Consider the following 17,968-nt stretch of genomic DNA (forward strand, 5'->3'; position numbering starts at 1 on the left):
TGGGAAAGGCTGACGTCTTCCAGGGATGATAGAGATGTATTTGATCTTGCATCAAGACAAGGGGTTTGAGTAAATGGCCTTTGAGATACCTTTCTTTTGTATTTGTGACACCTGTTGTTGTCTTTGATTAGGCAGCATTTCTGTAGACAACAACGGAATGTTATTGTTACTTGATTGAATGCAGTCCAAAAAACTATTAGTGCATTATTGAGTATATCTTACTTCTTTAGGCACAGCCTTAGTTGCACTAAGAAATTTGGGCTGTTTACGTCAGACAAGACCAGTCGCTGGAATCGGAAATCAGATAGCCAAAGTCTTGGGCGACGCGGGCGTCGACCGAGTGGCCCTGATGGGGCATCACGAGATCATTTTCTTAGACAGGTCTGTGGAATATTTGCTTAAAACTATGGCATTGTTTTGGGAATTACAAATAAATTATAATACTGTAGTGTATTTGTACTACGTTTTCCAGCTTCCAATTACTTATCCATCTGCAGAAGAAGATACGGCTTCTCATGAAGATGCTGTTCCAGCTGCCATGACCACGCGTCTGCGAAGACAGAGTGAAAGAGAGAGAGAACGTGAACTTAGGGAACTAAGAATTAGGAAAATGCCAGAGAGCATTGACTTGTTACCAGTGGTGCAAGCTGACCCATCAGTATGGACTGTTGATGAAGTTTGGGCCTTCATACATTCTTTGCCTGGTATGTGCAATGACTTCTTCCATTTGTTTTAACAGTAAAGCTCCTTGTTTTTTAGCATTGGTGTGATGAGGAAGTGGTGTGGTAACAGCACTAGTGTACTCGTTAGTTGGTGATAGAAACTGGAATGTGATTTCTTTCCTCTTGCTTGTTCCTTCAGCACAAATCCCATGTTGATAGAACTAGTCCCACTTCTGCTGTTGCACCCCAGCTGATGGAGATTAGAGCTGTTCCTCCCTTCAGTCTGATTTCTCTCAAGAGGTCAGTAGAGAGATCAGACACACTTCCTCCCCTTTCCATTTCTTTCTTCTCTTCCCTCCTTACTTGCTGCTTATTCAGTAGAAGAAGCAAGAAGGGAGTTGTTTTCCTTTATACAACTGAAAAATTTGAAAGCCCTGTCATGATATGTCATTAAAAAAGAATAAGCAAATTTATTCTATAAAGCTGAATTTTGTTTTGCATAGCTTTGCTCAGTAACTGAAATGAAGAGAACTTCTGCATACTGGCAGACACAGTCTGTTCTCAGAAAAAAATAATGTTGTTTCTACTTATTCACAAAACTTTTTTCTAGCTCAGTATTCACAGTTACCTTTATATCATCTTCGGGTTATTTGGCATTTATTTATCATTTCCTAACTATCATAAGCTGTAAAGTTTCACTCCCCTCTTTCTCCCAAGGATGCCATTCTGTCTGATCAGATACTGTAATCCTTCCAGGTAACAAGGTAGGTCTCCATAATAGCAGTCATACAAAAATTTTTGTTCCTTACCCATGTAACTCACATGTCAAAACATTGAAACCCAGGTTAAGTTTGTTCCTAATTTTCTAGTTTAGAAATGCTAAACCATTTTTCTGTGTATCCCATTAGGTTAATAACCTGTAAGGAATGTATCTTCATTGCTAACTCACGCACATGGGTTTTGACAGTTAATCTTTTATAAAGTAGGTCAGGTAAAGAATTGAGTAAGGGATGTCTTAAATCAGCAGAGGTCATCCTTGCAGTACCTTTCTTCTGCTGGTTTATAAATTGCAAGTAAGTTACACTATATGCTTCTGGGAACCTGTAGTGATGTCTGTAAAAACAAGCAAAACTCCTTAGATTTAAGACATGGTCATTTGTGTTTCTGTACTTTAGCTGTGTTACTGGAGTATGACTGTATCACTGCTGGTTTTAGTTACTATTTTTATAGATCTGAGGCTCTAGTTAACTCAATAACTTCCTGATCCCAGGTTCTCCAAAAGAATAAATGATAGTTCCTTTCTAGAAAACTTAAAGTACCACATAAACACGATTCCCTTGCAAGTATGAAAACAAAAATATTATTCTTAACATGTGGTTTCCATTTTGAACCCATTCCTTGTAGAATGTTTCACCAGCTGCTGGATCTGGGGTTTTTTTGTGTTCTATAAACAAGGTAATCTTTGATTTTTAAACAAACTTTATATTTTTCTGTATTTAATGAAAAATTATTATAATTACTCATTCCCATCCATATTAAGGCCTAGTTTCTCAAATACTTTTTTAAAGAAGTTCAATAGGTATTTAAAATTATATTCACAATCTGCCAGAATTTTTATTGTTACATAGCTACATTCATGTTTTTTGGCAATTTTGGGGTTTATTCTGTTCAATATATTCTCAAGCCACTCTCTTGAAAAAATATTTTTTCAATGCTGTCAGAGTTGAATAATGCAAGAAATAATATAATTGACTTTCACTATACTATTTTGCAATATATACTTGGTGCAGTCCATGCAGACCATCTGCCATGTTGTAGGAGATGGTGATTTGTCAGCTTTTCATAAACATTAGGGACATCTGTTCTGATTTACAGCTTCCTCCATAGAGTCTGTAGCTGAGGTGTAACTGCGGAGTCGTGTCCTTGTGAGGTTTTCCGATTGCTCTGGAGTCTTTTGGAGAAATGAAGATTGTAGGACAGTTGTACTGTTACTTTCTTCTTCTGGGGGAAAGAGCAACAGTTTAAGCCCCAGCAGAGTTGTTCCTCCTTTCTTTCTTCAGTTGTAAGATTAATGGTCTTTCACCCACATCCCATCCTTTTTTCAGCTAAGTTATTGCACAACAACCTATTGCGAAAGTGCTTAAGAATACCCAAATGTGCTTGAATGGGGGAACTGAAATACATCAACTTTCACCCTTTGCTTTTCTGAAATGACTTTGAGAAAAGGTATTTTAGGAAAAGTTGCATGGAAATGCTTCATATCCTGCTTAAAGAAAAAAGCCTGCAACAACAACCAATTATCTATTTTAATAGGACTGCTTTTATTCCTACATGTAAAAACTTCTCTTGATCTCTCATTCTTTGTAAATGCTGTGCTCTGACAATCACCATGTTCAGGTCTCAAGTCAGACATACAGTGACACTTTTCACAGAAATACTTAGGACTTGGCTTACAGATGTTTTGTCTGTTGTCAACACGTAAATGAGAACCTTTATGATGATGTTAGAGCTGTTAAATCCTCCTGAGAATGGTCAGTTGTCTTAAGATTTTTCTTCATGTTACTGGCAACATTATCTTCACTTGGTAGCTGGAATTGGCAGCACTGTTCCAGGCGCCCTCTGACAACTCTGGGCTCTTGAAGAATGTTCTCTTATTGATGCACTGCGCTAGTGCATCACTGTACCAGAAATATTAAAAGTAAATGTTATGGAATACATGCAAGCCCTAAAACATTTTAATGGCTTTAGTGGCTATATAAATACTGGTTTTGACAAACTAATTTGGTTTTTTTTTTTCTCCAAAAGCTACCACTCTAATTTCTTGTTACAATAAATAATGCCCAAGAACTGGGTGTTTATCATGTATTAAAGCTGCGTTGTTTTAAATGCTATGGAAAATAGTCCTTAGTTCTGAGTAGAAGTTAGCCAACTGCTACAGAGTAACTGTTTTACTTTTGGGATTGCAGTTTATACAGTTGTAACCTGAGGTTCAGAGGTGTAGCCAGAGGCTACAATAAAATTCCATAATAAAACCTTTCTCTTTTCAAAATATCTTTTAATTTTTCCCTTTCCTTAATAAAGTGGCAGTTAATTGTTGCATGAGGTCTGCTTAACAAATCATTAAGGAAAAAAATCATGCTTTATTCTTTGTGAAAAGCTAACCTTTTCCAACCTTGAATGTTATGACCACTGCACAGTAATAATCCAAACGAATTAAGGTTTGGATGTCAATACTTTCTGCCACATTTCCTTTCTATTTTTCTCTTACAGATTTGTAAATCCATCAGAAAATTAGAGTATCTATTCTTTAGAATTTAAATCTGAACACACAAGAGGACATGAAATTAGTGAATTGCTCTTCATCTGGGGTGGAAAAGGAGTTTTTCACAATGTGTTCGTATCTCTGTAATAGTATACTTTTAGAACACGGGAAAATACAAAAATGCCAAAAACCAGGCTTTGCTGAGGAGTAATTGAAAGCAGGAATGGAAGGTGGAGCACAAATTAAACTGTGTCTGAAAGGCTCCGAGACAGATGAAGAGACCACTGGATTGAGAATATAAATACATGAGGAAAAAAAAAAAGTGGTTATGGGGAAAGAAGTTTCAAATAAACAACTGACAATGAGTGCTGTTATTGCCATTGTTAGAAGACCTTTGTCCATACAGCAGAGCTGCCATACAGCCAGGCATAACTGACTGTTTCTGCTTAACAGATGTCCAGAACATCTTTTGAGGAACCTTTTGTTTCCACAGTGTTCTTCAGTGGAGAGGGGCCCTCAGTTACTTGGGACAGTCCGACCCATGAAGAGTCCTTCTTCTAACGTTGTAGGCCTCAGTAACCTGAGACCATGTTATTTCATGTTCAGAAAAAGTTCATCATTTTAAAAACAACCCAACTAGTTTAAAGTTGCACTTGTGAAGTGAGTTACTGCTGCGTATAGAATATTCATTCAGGTAACTGATGATGAATGTCTTCGTGAGACAGTTATGGTAAAGCCCATAAATGAAAATTCTGTTTACTTAACCCGGTGGTGGTAACATACAGATGGAATCAACACCTTTTGGAAATTGTAGCTATGTTAATTTTCTCTTTGAGTTGTACATAGCAGTAGAGTATGCATATCTTTTTATTGCTGGAAAGAACCCACTTGAATTATGCTCTTATTTGATTGCTATTTTGGTGGTATTTTGCCAGTCTCTTCCAATTGTCAGATCATGGCGATTGTTCCTCTTAATGAATTGAGAAAGCTTTATTTGCTAGGACTTGAAATTTCCAATGAGTAATGCTCCAATAATTACAGTGTAATAAGAGGCTGTAGTAAAAATTACTTTCAGATTATCCTGGAAGTTCCCATTGTAATACTGAACTCTTGCATATACCTTAGGTTCTGCAAGCTAAAGGAATGAGCATTGGAAATTGTGTAGCTGGAAGGCTCTAGTGTGGACAGTCATTGCATCTCAGAGTGCACATTTCTACCCCAGTAATTCTTTTTTCTGTTGCCTTGTAGGTTGTCAAGATATTGCGGATGAATTCAGAGCACAAGAAATTGATGGACAAGCTCTCCTCTTGTTGAAGGAGGATCACCTTATGAGTGCAATGAATATTAAGCTTGGACCTGCATTGAAAATCTGTGCACGTATCAATTCATTGAAAGAGTCATAGGGGGTGAACATGAAGGTTTAAACAAGTTTCTCAGTGACAGAACTGACAGTAATATGCCAACACCTTCACTGTGGCATGAGTGTTACTGTGATGTTTTGTTAACTATATGGCGGTTTCCCCACATAAAGACTTAAAAATGTTCCTTTGATTATACCAGGTAGTCTTCTGTAGTTTCCAACGATTAATAGCTTCATGGTAAAGCCTGAGTAATACTTAGAGTTGAAGTGGGAGTTCATGGGAAAACATGAAGTGAAATATGCTGTGATAGGTTAAAGATTCCTAAATGTGACCTTATCTTGTAAGTTTAAGATTAACACCCCAGCACCCACCCCAATCTAAACACCATTTAAATTGTGTTGCTGTATTCTAAAAGATTTTTTCCCACATATACAGCAGTTTTTTGACTGAAATAACAGAAGTGTCCACAGACCGTGTGGAAGCACTAATAACAGTAAAATGCTATGCATTTAGTTGTGCTCTCTGATTTTCAAAATTAGTCTTGAGCAAATTGTTTGTAAGGGGTAGGTTGGCAGCCGGTTTTCCTTGTGTAGGCTTAGCCTCATCTCTGTCACTGTAGTGTTTTCCTGAAGTCTGGAAATACTATAAACCATGTAGACGTCTCATCAAAACCCTTGTCATCAGGCTACTGAAATGCAATGGCATGACACTCTTGCCAGAGGTAACTGAAGCACATGTTACTTTACTCTTTGTATGCTGCTATGCACTAAGAGGGCATTAAGTTGTTAGGTTTGTAGTTTTGCATGCTGCTAGTTAAACTAGACCAGCAGTTCTCAAATGGGGGTTGAGAGTGGATCCTGAGGAGGCGTGAGAACACTCAGGGTTCAGGTTCCTAAATTCCTAGGCGTGAGGGGCTGAAAACTGCAGCCAGAACTAGCTCATGTTAAGACAAGTGTACTTTAAAGACTGGAGGTGGAGAAGGGATAGCATAGCTCAGATGCTCTTTTTCTTGATACCTCTTCTAACTTGTCTTTCCCTGTAGTACATTCCCATTGCCTCACTGGAAGCTTCCAAGCACCTTTTATTTGTCCACTGGCTAGCGTGAGCTGGGCTTGCAGTAGTCTGAGGAAGGAGCACAGTGAGTTGCTCGATGAGGTCCCTTCAGAGCTCGGTGTAGGAGCGGCTGCTGCTGCGATGAGGGAGCCTGGAGCTGCAGGTCGGCAGGAGGAGTGCCACCGGTAGGCAACTCTGGGAGAAATCTCTAGGGCCTCCGCTTTGTCCCTCTGGCAGGAGATACTGACTTGCATCCTGCTGACCCAGGCGGTGGGATTTTAGTGTCCCCCTCCGTCTTCCCTCTCTTGCACTCTGTGCGGAACAAATATGAGTTTCCCCAGTTACTGACACTCTCAGAAGCTGCTTGGGCTCTGAGGCAGCAGCGCCTTCTCGGCCTTTGCTTCCCCATCACCTGTGTATGGATGTTCATGGATGTATTTTGTACCGTCTATTCCTTCCCTTTGCAGCTCCACTCCCCTTATGTACAGACCTGGGTCCCTAAGCTCTTGTATAGGGAAAGAAGGGCACTTGTGCTGATACAGTCGTTGTGTATATTTGAATTAATTATGTGTATGTGTCTGCAAATAATGTATTTAGTATTTTATGCAAATTAATGCATAATATATGATTGTGTAGGGAGATATCCAGGGGGACTGTAAAGTATTTCTGAAAAGAAGAGGAACTGATCTCAAGTTTGAGAACTGCTGACCTAGATCAAAAGGAGTCAATGCACATACACTGGCTGAAAGGAAGGTTTATGACAGGTAGATAAATATGTACATTATTTAACTGATGACCTTAAAGAGTAAATTGGGATTACAGAAAAATCTGTGCTTCACTTTCCTTTAATTAGACTATTGCTTTGTTTCTACTAACTGACTTTCTACCATTATCTTCCAGCGATCAACATTAGAATCATTGTTTTTAATTACAACTGTTTGAGCTTACTAATAGCAGATGTTATTAATATTTTTATTAACCACTGAAGCTCCAAGTTAGGACAACCCATTGCTGTTACGTGCTAGTCTGTGGTGAGACCCCTTATCCAAATGGCACCAAAGGCTTTAGAGAATTAATTGATGTCTGGGTTCATTTTGGAGGGAAGTTGCTAAGCTCTTTCTAATTTGTTTTTTCTGTCTTCAGTTACTGTTGTAAAATAAACTTCTTAGTTGAAGGTTCAAAGTTTGGCAATGTTAATTTGAAAGGTATTCAAATGATGGAGACAGTACGTTCCCATTTGTAGCATTTCTGTAAGATACACCGTGTAGCATATCTGTAACATATGTTCTAAAGAGTACATTCTGTTTTGATGAGCTAATTGAAGACTAAAGATATCTTAGATATTTATCCTTTGGCTTTTGTCTTAAAGTTTTATTATTTTTATACGAAAATTTCACTGGCTAATTTTTAATCTGTCTTCTGATTGTACTGTTCTTTGGCAATGTAAAAAGTAGCTATACGTAAATGTGATTTGATAATGGCTTAAGGCATATTTGAAAATGTGGACTTATGAGTCTTATTAGACCTGCAGTTAATCACAGTAGTGTTACATGCATGAGAATTTCACGGCCGTTTTAATTTTGCTTTGTTAGACAGCTTTCAGAAGACCTTCTACAGCTAGTGTTTATATATGACTCGGACATAATCACTGACAGATGCCAGGAGCGCAGAGCAGACCTGATTAATGCACGTCTGTTCTGGTTGTTCTGGTACACTACGTTTTCTGTGGTTTTGGGAGAGCCACAGATAGTGAGTTATGCTTTAAACATTCATGAAAGCAGCAACTAAGAACGTGGGCCTTATGCAGATTGAAAGTTTTTTCTCCCTCACTGATTTTGGCATTAAGCAGGAACTTAAAAGCAGACACAGCTATACTAACCTATACTGGTAGAAGTGCACACGTATTGGAGTGTTTGCCAGTATAGCCGTGTCAATAAAATCAGTTTTAAAAAAAATCACACCTGTATGTGAAAGTAGGCTGGAAAACTTCCAAGTGCAACTGAAGTCTACTTCAGAAGCTTTTGAATTTACTCAAAAAAGCAATATAATATGTAGAGTAATATTCCTCCAGAACCATTTTACATACCAGTTGCTTGTTTCTGTTCAGATCGGTGAGGTTTTCCCAGGATCATACTACCATTTCCCATGGCTTTCCCCACAAATTCAGCTAGACCCTCCTGCAGACGAGAAACTATTGCAGATTTTAATTGATTATTTTTTTCACACTTGCTCTTACTCAATGTGTGTACAAGAAATCCTTTTCATTAGCTTTATTTCCTGGAGTTTTGTTTTCTGTATTCAGACTGCTGCTGTTGTGGGCTACATCTCATGGTAATCCCTGCAATATTTCAATTCCTATAGAAAGGAATAGAGGATGCCATGGGATCTTAGCTCAAAAGGGAGATATGTTGGATGGCTTTTTCCCTTCCTTTTTCTCCACTAGTCTCCATCCTACCCTATTCCTTAATGCAAACTGCCACATTACCTCAGGGCAAAACCCTTTTGCTGAGCAATGGGCTGAAGGTGACTGTCAAGATTTCTTCCAATAGAATTACAACTATTACACTTGTCTCAGCTTCAGAATTTATTTGGGGTTTTAAAGAAATGCACCTGAACGATCAAAATGGGTATGCAGACTCCCCTGCTTAATCTGGCTCCTATCACTCAGCAACCCTGCTTTGCAGCAGAAGCAGAGAACTGCAGCAAGGAAGCCTGGCCATCTCCACTCACTAAAGTGCTCTGGGAGCTCGAGGCTGCTCCTTGTTCAAAAACAAGCATTGCCAATGAATTGCTAACTTCACCTAGCCAGCCCATATTGCCTCACATTTGGCACACTTGTAAGACTTTATCACCTTGCTTATGTAGAAAATAGACAATAACCATCTTGTCAAGTTAAACTGCTAGTTGTCTCGGATCACCAGAGAATATTTGAAGGGTTTTTAAACAGACTGCATAGTAAATCCATTATTTACCCGTTAATCCATCATATTTTTTTCCAGAAATGAAGTTCTTGATGGAGGGTAAAACCTTTGCTAGATTTGTGTCAATGAGATATCTCAAATAGAAGGTTTATGCCCTGCAAGCATCCATTTCCTCATTTCTTTCCTGTGAAAGCAGGGTTTTTCCCCTTAACTTCTTTTTGGACAAATCACAAGTGGGAATCCAGCCTTCTGGATAGAACAGATGGAGTCCATCGTAACTGCAGATGTGGCAGCAAGAAGAAAGGAAAGGGATAAAACACGTATTTGAGCAGGTTTACGATAGCTGTTGCATCACTTCCTTATCTTGATCTTAGCTGTAAGAAAATGTTCAGGTATAAAACCATTTCTTAACTGTAGTTTGAATGGAAGTTTATGTAGTGAGACTTTGCTGGGTGTAGTGTGTCTCTGTTTGGCATACCAGTTAAAACTAATGCCTATTCCAGATGACTGTTCTCATTTTAATATCACAATATCAATGCAGAAACTTACAGCTCAATAGCTTAAGAAATTTCTTACACATTGACAAATGTATAGCTCTAAGTGATCAAAGAATTCGATGACAGCTGTATTGTGAGTCCTGGTTTTGTGAATAATTAGACATCCACATAATTTATAACATGAGTACTTCTGATTCTGTTGAGACTATTCATATGAAAATTAAGCATGTGTATAAAAGCTTGCAGGGTTATTTTCTTACCAGTATTGCATAGAGATGTCCTGTTAGCATATCTTTAGATATAGAGTTGTCACTCATTAACCAGACTTACTCATCAATTGTTCTAGGCTGCAGATAATGACTCTGCAAAAGAGTCAATCTAGGATACTTTTTTTTAACATTTACCCAAATTACTTTATTAGAGATGGAGAGCAACTAACATTTTAAAGTATTTTGTTTTAAATATACTGTTTCTGTTGTGTGCTGAGTGGAACAGGAATGAACAGAGCTATAAATGCATAATGTCAGTGTAAGGTGTTAATAATTGCTCATAGTGAATTAATTTTTAAGTCACTCTTGCACAGTGAGCTGTAGTTTCAGACAGGAAATATTGTGAGGAGAAAGAAATTTAAACTCATTTAATGCTTAGCTCATTTAAACTGAGCCTAAATTAAGTTCATTTTAAAGGGATTTGCCTTTATATATGAGAATTTATTTAGACCCTATCGCTTCTATGTAGTTACATCCACTGGATGGCTTTGCAAATAGTGGCATTTAAAAAAGAGATGTACAGATAAGTGCCTGCTGCGTAGATGCTGCGTCTACTTTTTCAAAAAGCTGTCCCTAATGTAGTCAGAGCTGATGGACAGCCTGTACCCTGCAGTCAGAGCCTGGGACGTAGGCTGAGTACAAAAGCAGTTAGCACGTTACCCTAATCCATATGAATCAGCCTGATTTGTTTTTAGCATCTTCATAACTTCGGAGGAGGTCTATCAAGTGCCATTTCCTTCTCCATATAGATTTCTAAATGTGCTTTTTGCCCTGTTGGGTGTCAGCTGTGTTGGCTGGAGCATTTTGTGTCCTGAGTCTCATGCTCAGCACTTCCACATGTATTCAAGGCCCCCATCCTAAGCCGCTGCATAGGTTTGTGTAACCTCTACGTTAAAACCTATACACACCTGCTCATTCACTTGAAGGTTGTGTGTATTATTTACTGATCTCTTACAGCTAAGTACAGCTAAGTGGAAGGAAAAAACAAAATTCAAAGATGTGAATATGCTTGTAACTGAAGGTACGTAGTAAGCTTATAGTCTAGATTTTGTAACTGTTGATCTAACTTTTCCGAAGCACGGTTCTGGGAGCGTGACGGATGTGAACAGATTTCAGGTTAAAAACTCTTAAACTTCCAGCATGTATTAAGCTTCCTGCTGAATTATCCAAAATTACTGTGTACAGTAAGGAGCTAGAAAAAGGAGATCTAAAGAGGTTTTTTCCATCTAGAAAGAATTATAATTTGAGCACAATTGTGCATTCATAAAATAGTGATCATAAAAATCATTTAAGTGCAATACATAACACTTAAGGAGCATTTTAATTGTGCGTGAAAAGCACTGTATTGTTACGTGGGGTTGTTGGAAGGCTTATAGTGTTGTTCATAGGTACTAAATCAGGGTATCCTTGCTGATGATGGGATTAGGCTAGAAGCACAAATATAATTTACTCATGAGGCATATCTGCTTTGCGGGTGAAGTCTGGTGGGAAGACTCATGTTGTTCTCCACTACCTGGCCAGTGTACTGGCAGCCAGGATGTTGCCATCCTCTGGCAGCTTTTTGCAAAGTCGGTGTGTGAAAGAACCACGAGATATTCTGCATGCCCAACTTCCTTTTTAAGTAATCTTTGTGTTACAGTGTTAGCAAACCAGTACTGATCAGGAAAGATGTGTGTAAAGAATGAAGGGTTTTATTAATGAGTACCAAATACTTCTATTTAGAGTTGAAAATACATAGAATATCTCATTAAAATCAATGTTGATTTTTAAGGGATTCTTTATATGAGGAAAGTACAGAAGTTTCTCATAAAGGGTTAACACTTTAGCCGCTGTTACCATTAATATCAAATAATCCTATAAGAATTAAAGACTGTAAAGTATTTGAATGGTGTAAGGCCATTAGTTGCTGGCACAGCACAAGAAGTAATGTACAGAGTTGTCTGTAGTTCTTACCGTTTCAGATATCGGCACCTTCCTAGCATAGCTTCTCTCCTCTTTCTGTCTGGCAGTGAAACTGTAATCCTGTTGTACAGAGTAATGGTTTATGGTGATATGGCTGGACTCAAGGGTCAGCTTTAGGACTTCCCAGAAGCACCAGATAAAAGAAAACACACGGAGGAAGAGACTTAGTTGTTAGGAGTGTCATAGGATGAAGATTACAACTGGTATTCCCTCCATAAACAGTCAAGGATAAAAGTGGGCTTACAAAGAGAGCTACTATTAATGTACTTTAAAATAGTTACATAGCAGGCTCAGATGCCACAGTTGGATGCCATGTGGAGACCTGTAGTGCCACTATTACCTACGCGGTGGGTGTAGTGACAGCCTGAAGGTTGATGCTCTTTGGCTCTTTTCCCCAAAGAGTATGGAAGAACAAATTTGATAGTAATACAGTGATGTAACATCCGTACATTAATATTTGCTTTGGCTGCACGTTGTGGCTTCCCTGTAAAAAACAAAATTTTAAAAACTTAAAACAGCTTTAGAAGCACTGCAGCAACTATGGGAATTCTGCCATGTCAGGGCAGGTGGGGCTGTGTAAACTTTAATTATGGGTTGAGAAGCTGAACCACACTGATAAATAAAACACAGCAACAGCCTTACCCAACTTCTTGCAGTTCTGGTTTTGTAGACGTTAATGAATCAGAAGGGTGAGACCAACCACACAGAACAGAAGCATCTGAAATGTATGTTCCTGAAAATAACTTTGCCTTCATCTGGTGTTAAATGAATTTTAAATTAGGAATTTTCCCTTGCCTGCTGAGTCTGTAGGTATTAGTTATTTCATGATCTTCTGAAATGCCTGGTGCATTACTATATTTGAGATATTTGCTGGTTTTTAAATGGAATTAGGTTTTGTAAATATTTCGTCAACCCCATTTCAGTGGGTGTCCAGTTTATATAAAACCTGAAGAAATGCTGTGTCAAAAAACTGTGTTTAGACATGGTTTATCCTATAGCATCTCAAGCGCTAAGTAACAGCAATTACAATTTGAGAGAGCAGGGAGTGATTGCTTAAGATTGTTTTTCACATTAATATTGTATGTGCTTCCCTACTTTTAACACAGAAATAGCATTTCCTCCAAATACATTTTCCAGCATAAAAGATGAAATAATTTGTGGTGCCAAACACTTCAAACTATGTTGCTAAGCATTGCCTCCTCTTATTGCACTAGTTTTAAAATTCAGTTTTTGATCATTTACTGTCCTTTTGATGGCCTTTTTAACAGATTTTCCCCAAACCATTTTCTACTGCTTAAAAATGCTCATGTCCTTTTGATTACATCACTGAAACCTCAAAGAAGTTCACCACAGACTGTGGGTGAAGTAATAAATCAGAATGATAATTGGACTTTGGTATATTGCAGAAATGTAAGATTAATATATGATTGAGATGTGAGTGTGTATTCTTACGGAGTGATATACTGGAATATTCTTTTATAAGAAATTTTAACCCATGTAGGATTAAATTCTGCAATTAAATCTATGTCTACAATTGATATATAATAATGTAAATTATAACCCCAAAATTAAATTTTACAGCTGAAGAGCACACAGTGAACTATGTAAAAATATGATCTTCACTTTGTGAATCATTTTTTTTAAAAAGCACTTTCCTATTACCAACTAGCATGTGAATGAATTTTAGATTTTCTCATTTGTTACAATCTGTAGAAGTGAAATTTCTTTAATCTGTCTGTTAATGGGTAAATTCATCATACAAATGCTGAAACAAAGCACCTTATACTATGCTGCTTAAACTTGCTTGTAATTGCACCTTTTGTTATCTGCAGATTTTTCTTAATGAGTATTCTTGTGTGGTATCATTGTTCCCTGTAGGTCTGGGTGAATGATTAACCAACCTACAGCATCATTTACTTATAGAGTTTCTATTTCAATACAACATTGTATTGTGAGTTCAGTGCTTCAGAAATAAATGCTACTTCCATTTGTCTGCTTTGGTTGTGTATCATTTATTTCTCTTCTACAAAATTAAAGCAAGACCTTCATAAAACTGTAAGAATTTGAAAATTAAGAGTATTTTCACTAGAAGCCTGACTAATTCTTCCCCTACTGAAGTAGTCCCACTTCAAGTTTAACTATTTTAATTTTAAAGTCATTTTGGCTTCAAAATAAATTACGTTTTAATTTAAGCCATTCTTTGACTTTGGGCATGTATTTATGTATAGCAACCAACCTTGCTGCTTATTGCTCTGACTGTAATTATTTAATTTTTAATATGTACATATATACATTAGAGGAGCAGTAGCAAAGAAATAATGAGACATCACCACCTTTCCTGTAGCTGTGGAAGTTGCACATCTTGCACTATTTTTGTACTATGTAAACAAAGTTTATATTTCTGTAGGAGTTGTAGTTTTACATTAACTAAAACAATTTATTTCTCATTAAACAAACAACCCTTAACTTAAACTGACAAGATGTCATACTTTAACAAGAAAATACACTCCAAAAAATGCAGAAGTTTTTTGAACTTTTGACAGTAGTTTAACACATGTACATAACTGATAAAAGGGCTCCAGCTTTGAAAAAGACTTTATTGCAGTTTGTACTATAAAACCTGAGATCATTTCCATTTAAAGTAAGTGTAAAATTCGAGTAATAAACATAAGGTTTAACTGAAAAATTGTTTTTTGTAAGTAGTGGTCTTTTCTTAAACCCGTACTTTCAAGTTAAATTCTCTGAACTGGCAGGTGCTCACTGCCCACTGGAACCCAGTGTGGAAGTGCACAGTGTCCCACAGGCTGGTGCAATATTTGTTACAATATTGCTGGATGCTGGACTTTTTTCCATGAGTTGTAGCTCTTTTCCTTGTATTTCCTTGAGATGTTTCCTTGTATTATCTGTAAGGACATGGTCGCAGAACGTCAGAGTACACACTTCTGTCACACAGCACTTATTTGCAGTCTTTTTCAGTCAGCAGCTCATTAACAGATTACAATTACTGTGCCTGGTTTATCAGCTGGCTCTGTGTTTTCATTGTTAAATGGCATAAAGCAGAATTTCCAGCTGACAAATGGATCTGTAGACCACATCTCCTCTGTCAATTCAACATCATGGCATCGACACCAGTATGCTACTGCAATGAGAAAGCTGTTGATGAAGTACAGCCAGGGGACGTTCATCTCCATGTAGGCTGGAATCCGAGCACCAAGAAACAAAATGATAATTTGAAGAAGAACAAAAGGTGCCCAAGTGCCAAGAAAACAGAGGAGGAGTCTGGTCAGGAGCTGCCACTTCAAGCAAGTGCCCTTGTTGTTAGACACATAGGAGAACATCAGAACAGGCTGATCGGCAAAGGAGACCACCCTCACAGACAGCAGCATGGCTATAAGCTCCTTCCAACAAGCCAGGAGAGCTGTGCCTATGAGCAGCACCATGGCACACGAGACCAAGTAGCTCTGCACGCTGGCATAGAGAGGACACTGATAAGGAGAAAAATGGTTCTGAATTTCTAGTTCTTCATAGGTAGCAGGAACTTTCAGAATACAAAAAAACCCTGAAATCCATATAACAGCCACAGCAAATACATAAAGTAATCTTTGACCTCTTCTAGGAAATTGAGAAGTTTGTGCTATAGTCATGTAATAATCCAGACCAGCCGCAAGATACACCGGGTAATGCAAAATACCGTAGGTAAGAGAAATAATCTGCGTGAACAGGCAAATGTGGTACTTTGTAAATCGCAGACCCCAGAGTGCAAAGTCCTCAAAATAGAAAATGAAGAATATACTCATCAGCAGTGTAAAATCAAGAAGTGCCAGTGAAACACAGAAGTATCCCATAAAACTAACTTTCACATTTTTTTGCTTAACTTGCAACATGAAGAAATCAAGGAACACTTTTCCGAGCATGATCAGGAGCAACGTGCAGCTGATTTCAAGAGGTTGGTTGACCTGGGTGTAGTGGTACTGACCAGAACAATTTTCACAGTGTATGGCAGCCATCCTCCAATGGTGACAACCAGCAAAATCAGTATCGCAGGGCACAGTGCTTCATCTCTGAAAAGAAAAAAAAAAGTTTGTAAAAATTTATTCCTGGGTACCTCTACCAATTAGTTAATTCTCCATCACAGCAGCTACGAAATTTACATCTGATTTTTCCAGGCTCCTTAATTAAGACTAAATAGCTCCACTAACACATCATTAAATTGTCAAGAAGTGCCTAAATTTTATGTTCTTTGAATTACATTCTTGAGAGTTTAAAGGTCAACATAGACCTTATAAGGTACTTTTCTAGCTACTGTCCTAAGGAAAGGTTTAGGAAATAAGGTTGATTGCGTTCCTTTCCTTTAGAAAGCATGGGCGTCTTTCTGTCCAGCTGGGCAGAGGGATGGATGTTTCAGAGCCTCTACATATTTTGAAGAAATTAGACAGCCACATAGGACAGAAATCATACAAGACACAGGAGATGTTACAGCATGGCCTCACAGTTCATTATGCTCATAGAATCTATATGGAATTGAGACTGCAGAAATATCCTGAAAGGAGAAAAAGCATCAACCCAACTCATGCTTTTTCAGTGCTAAAATCCTGGAACTCTGAGGCAATAGAAAGCACACACGCTTCATTAGTTGATCGGGCTTTTTTGTTCATCCTTCAGCAATGTAAGTACTACAACGATAGACAGCTCAGAATAGCTGTTTTTTCCCTTGGACTTCTGTAAGTTTCCTTATGATAGCTCTTTTCTGTGTTAATTCCTAAGGAAAAGGAACACAGGATGGCTTCGTGTATGTCAGCAAGACGTATTGGACAAAGCTGTACATGCTTTCTTCTCTCTCCCCTGAAGAAGCGGGATGGTGTCAGCATTCTCAGCAACAGCAGAGAAAAGCTGAGAAGCAAGGCAGCTGTAAAAAGGAATTGCCGCTTCGGATCTCTCTTAACAGCGATTCACTTGTATCTAAATAGATGCCTACATTTTATTACCAGCTTGCCAGAGTTAGTGAACATTTGAGTTAGTGTCTCCTGAAAAGCAGACTAGGAACAACTAGAAGTACTCGGTGGTACAAGTGGAGATGTATCTGCTGAACTCGGTTACGAGCCTACCTGAGCTTGCTGCTTCACTCTTCATCCGCACCAGTACATTTCGTCCTCTGAAACGTAACACGTTCTACAGTACAACTCCAAACAGCCTTCCGTGTGTCTTTTGTCTTCATCTGCTGGATGCTGCACTTGCGCGTGCAGAAGGGAGGAAACCTGCACGCAAAACTGGGTCGCGCTATGTAAGCGATCGCTCCATTTGTATGACTGCAACGCAAACTCACCTGGACGCAGGTTAGGCCTTTCCTCCCCTGCGCCGAGACCGGGGCAGAGCAGCAGAGGCGGGAACAGCGCTCATCCCGCGGGCACAGAGGGGACACAGGCTTTCCCCGGGGGCCCTCAGGACCTCCACGTCCCTCGCCCCCGAGGAGCGCTCCTGCACCCCGGCCCTCCCCACCTCCGGAGGGTTTCCGTTCTTCCCTCCAGCGCTCCGGTCCCCCGCCGGGCTGAGGGAGGCGGCGGTGGCCGCAGGGGGGGGTGGTGGCGGTGACGGGACGCGACGACTCTGAGGCGAAGCCCGGGCTGGGAGCTGCTCCCGCCCTGGGTTCCCGCCCGGGCCGTCCCCCTCCTTCCCCAGGAACCCACCTGCTGCGGCTCGCCGCCCCTCCGCGCTCCTCTTCGGCGTGTGCTGCGGGGAACTTTCCCCGGCCTCCCCCGCCGCTCCGCGCCGCCTCGGCCACCTCAGGCGGCGGCCATCTCCGCCCCTCCGCATCGCACGGGGACCCGGGCGGGGTGGGGAAGGGAAGGGCTCGGCTCGGCTCGCCAACCTGCCCTACCCTACCCTACCCTTCCCGCCCCTCACCGGGCCGAGCCGAGCCCGGCCGGTCCGGCGGCTCGGCGCCCGCCAGTTTCCCGCCGACCCCGGGGCGCCTCAGCCGCCCA

The 17,968-nt window shown here is 39.6% G+C and overlaps 2 protein-coding genes across 14 annotated transcripts in view; one reads left to right on the plus strand and one right to left on the minus strand.

Annotated features, from left to right (window-relative positions):
• PHC3 (polyhomeotic homolog 3) overlaps positions 1-13,980 on the plus strand; it is a 39,808-nt gene extending 25,828 nt beyond the window's left edge. For 6 of the 10 annotated variants that reach the window (XM_052804345.1, XM_052804347.1, XM_052804348.1 and 3 more), the window contains 3 exons: positions 231-381; positions 473-704; positions 5,173-13,980. In XM_052804345.1, the coding sequence (XP_052660305.1) occupies positions 231-381; positions 473-704; positions 5,173-5,327 (538 nt within the window). In that variant the 3' untranslated portion in view covers positions 5,328-13,980. Of the gene's footprint in view, positions 1-230; positions 382-472; positions 705-861; positions 963-5,172 lie in introns of all 10 variants that reach the window. The other 4 variants (XR_008237603.1, XR_008237604.1, XR_008237605.1 and 1 more) reach the window with 4 other exon arrangements.
• Positions 13,981-14,564: 584 nt separating this feature from the next.
• GPR160 (G protein-coupled receptor 160) lies at positions 14,565-17,968 on the minus strand. Of its 4 annotated transcripts, XM_052804356.1 has the most exons (3): positions 17,672-17,968; positions 17,093-17,242; positions 14,565-16,048 (listed from the first exon to the last, which is right to left on the minus strand). In XM_052804356.1, exon 3 carries the CDS (start codon positions 15,992-15,994, stop codon positions 14,975-14,977), a length of 1,020 nt encoding a protein of 339 aa, XP_052660316.1. In that variant the 5' UTR covers positions 15,995-16,048; positions 17,093-17,242; positions 17,672-17,968; the 3' UTR covers positions 14,565-14,974. The 4 variants fall into 4 exon arrangements, with proteins under 4 accessions (XP_052660316.1, XP_052660320.1, XP_052660318.1 ...); XM_052804360.1 differs by lacking the exon at positions 17,093-17,242; XM_052804358.1 differs by lacking the exons at positions 17,093-17,242; positions 17,672-17,968 and adding an exon at positions 17,311-17,401.

Source organism: Harpia harpyja, chromosome 12, assembly GCF_026419915.1.
Source record: "Harpia harpyja isolate bHarHar1 chromosome 12, bHarHar1 primary haplotype, whole genome shotgun sequence".
NCBI lineage: Eukaryota > Metazoa > Chordata > Aves > Accipitriformes > Accipitridae > Harpia > Harpia harpyja.

Bases quoted from the DNA above. Each gene is read 5' to 3' on its own strand.
- GPR160 (XM_052804360.1), bottom strand. From the start codon at position 15,994: ATGGCTGCCATACACTGTGAAAATTGTTCTGGTCAGTACCACTACACC.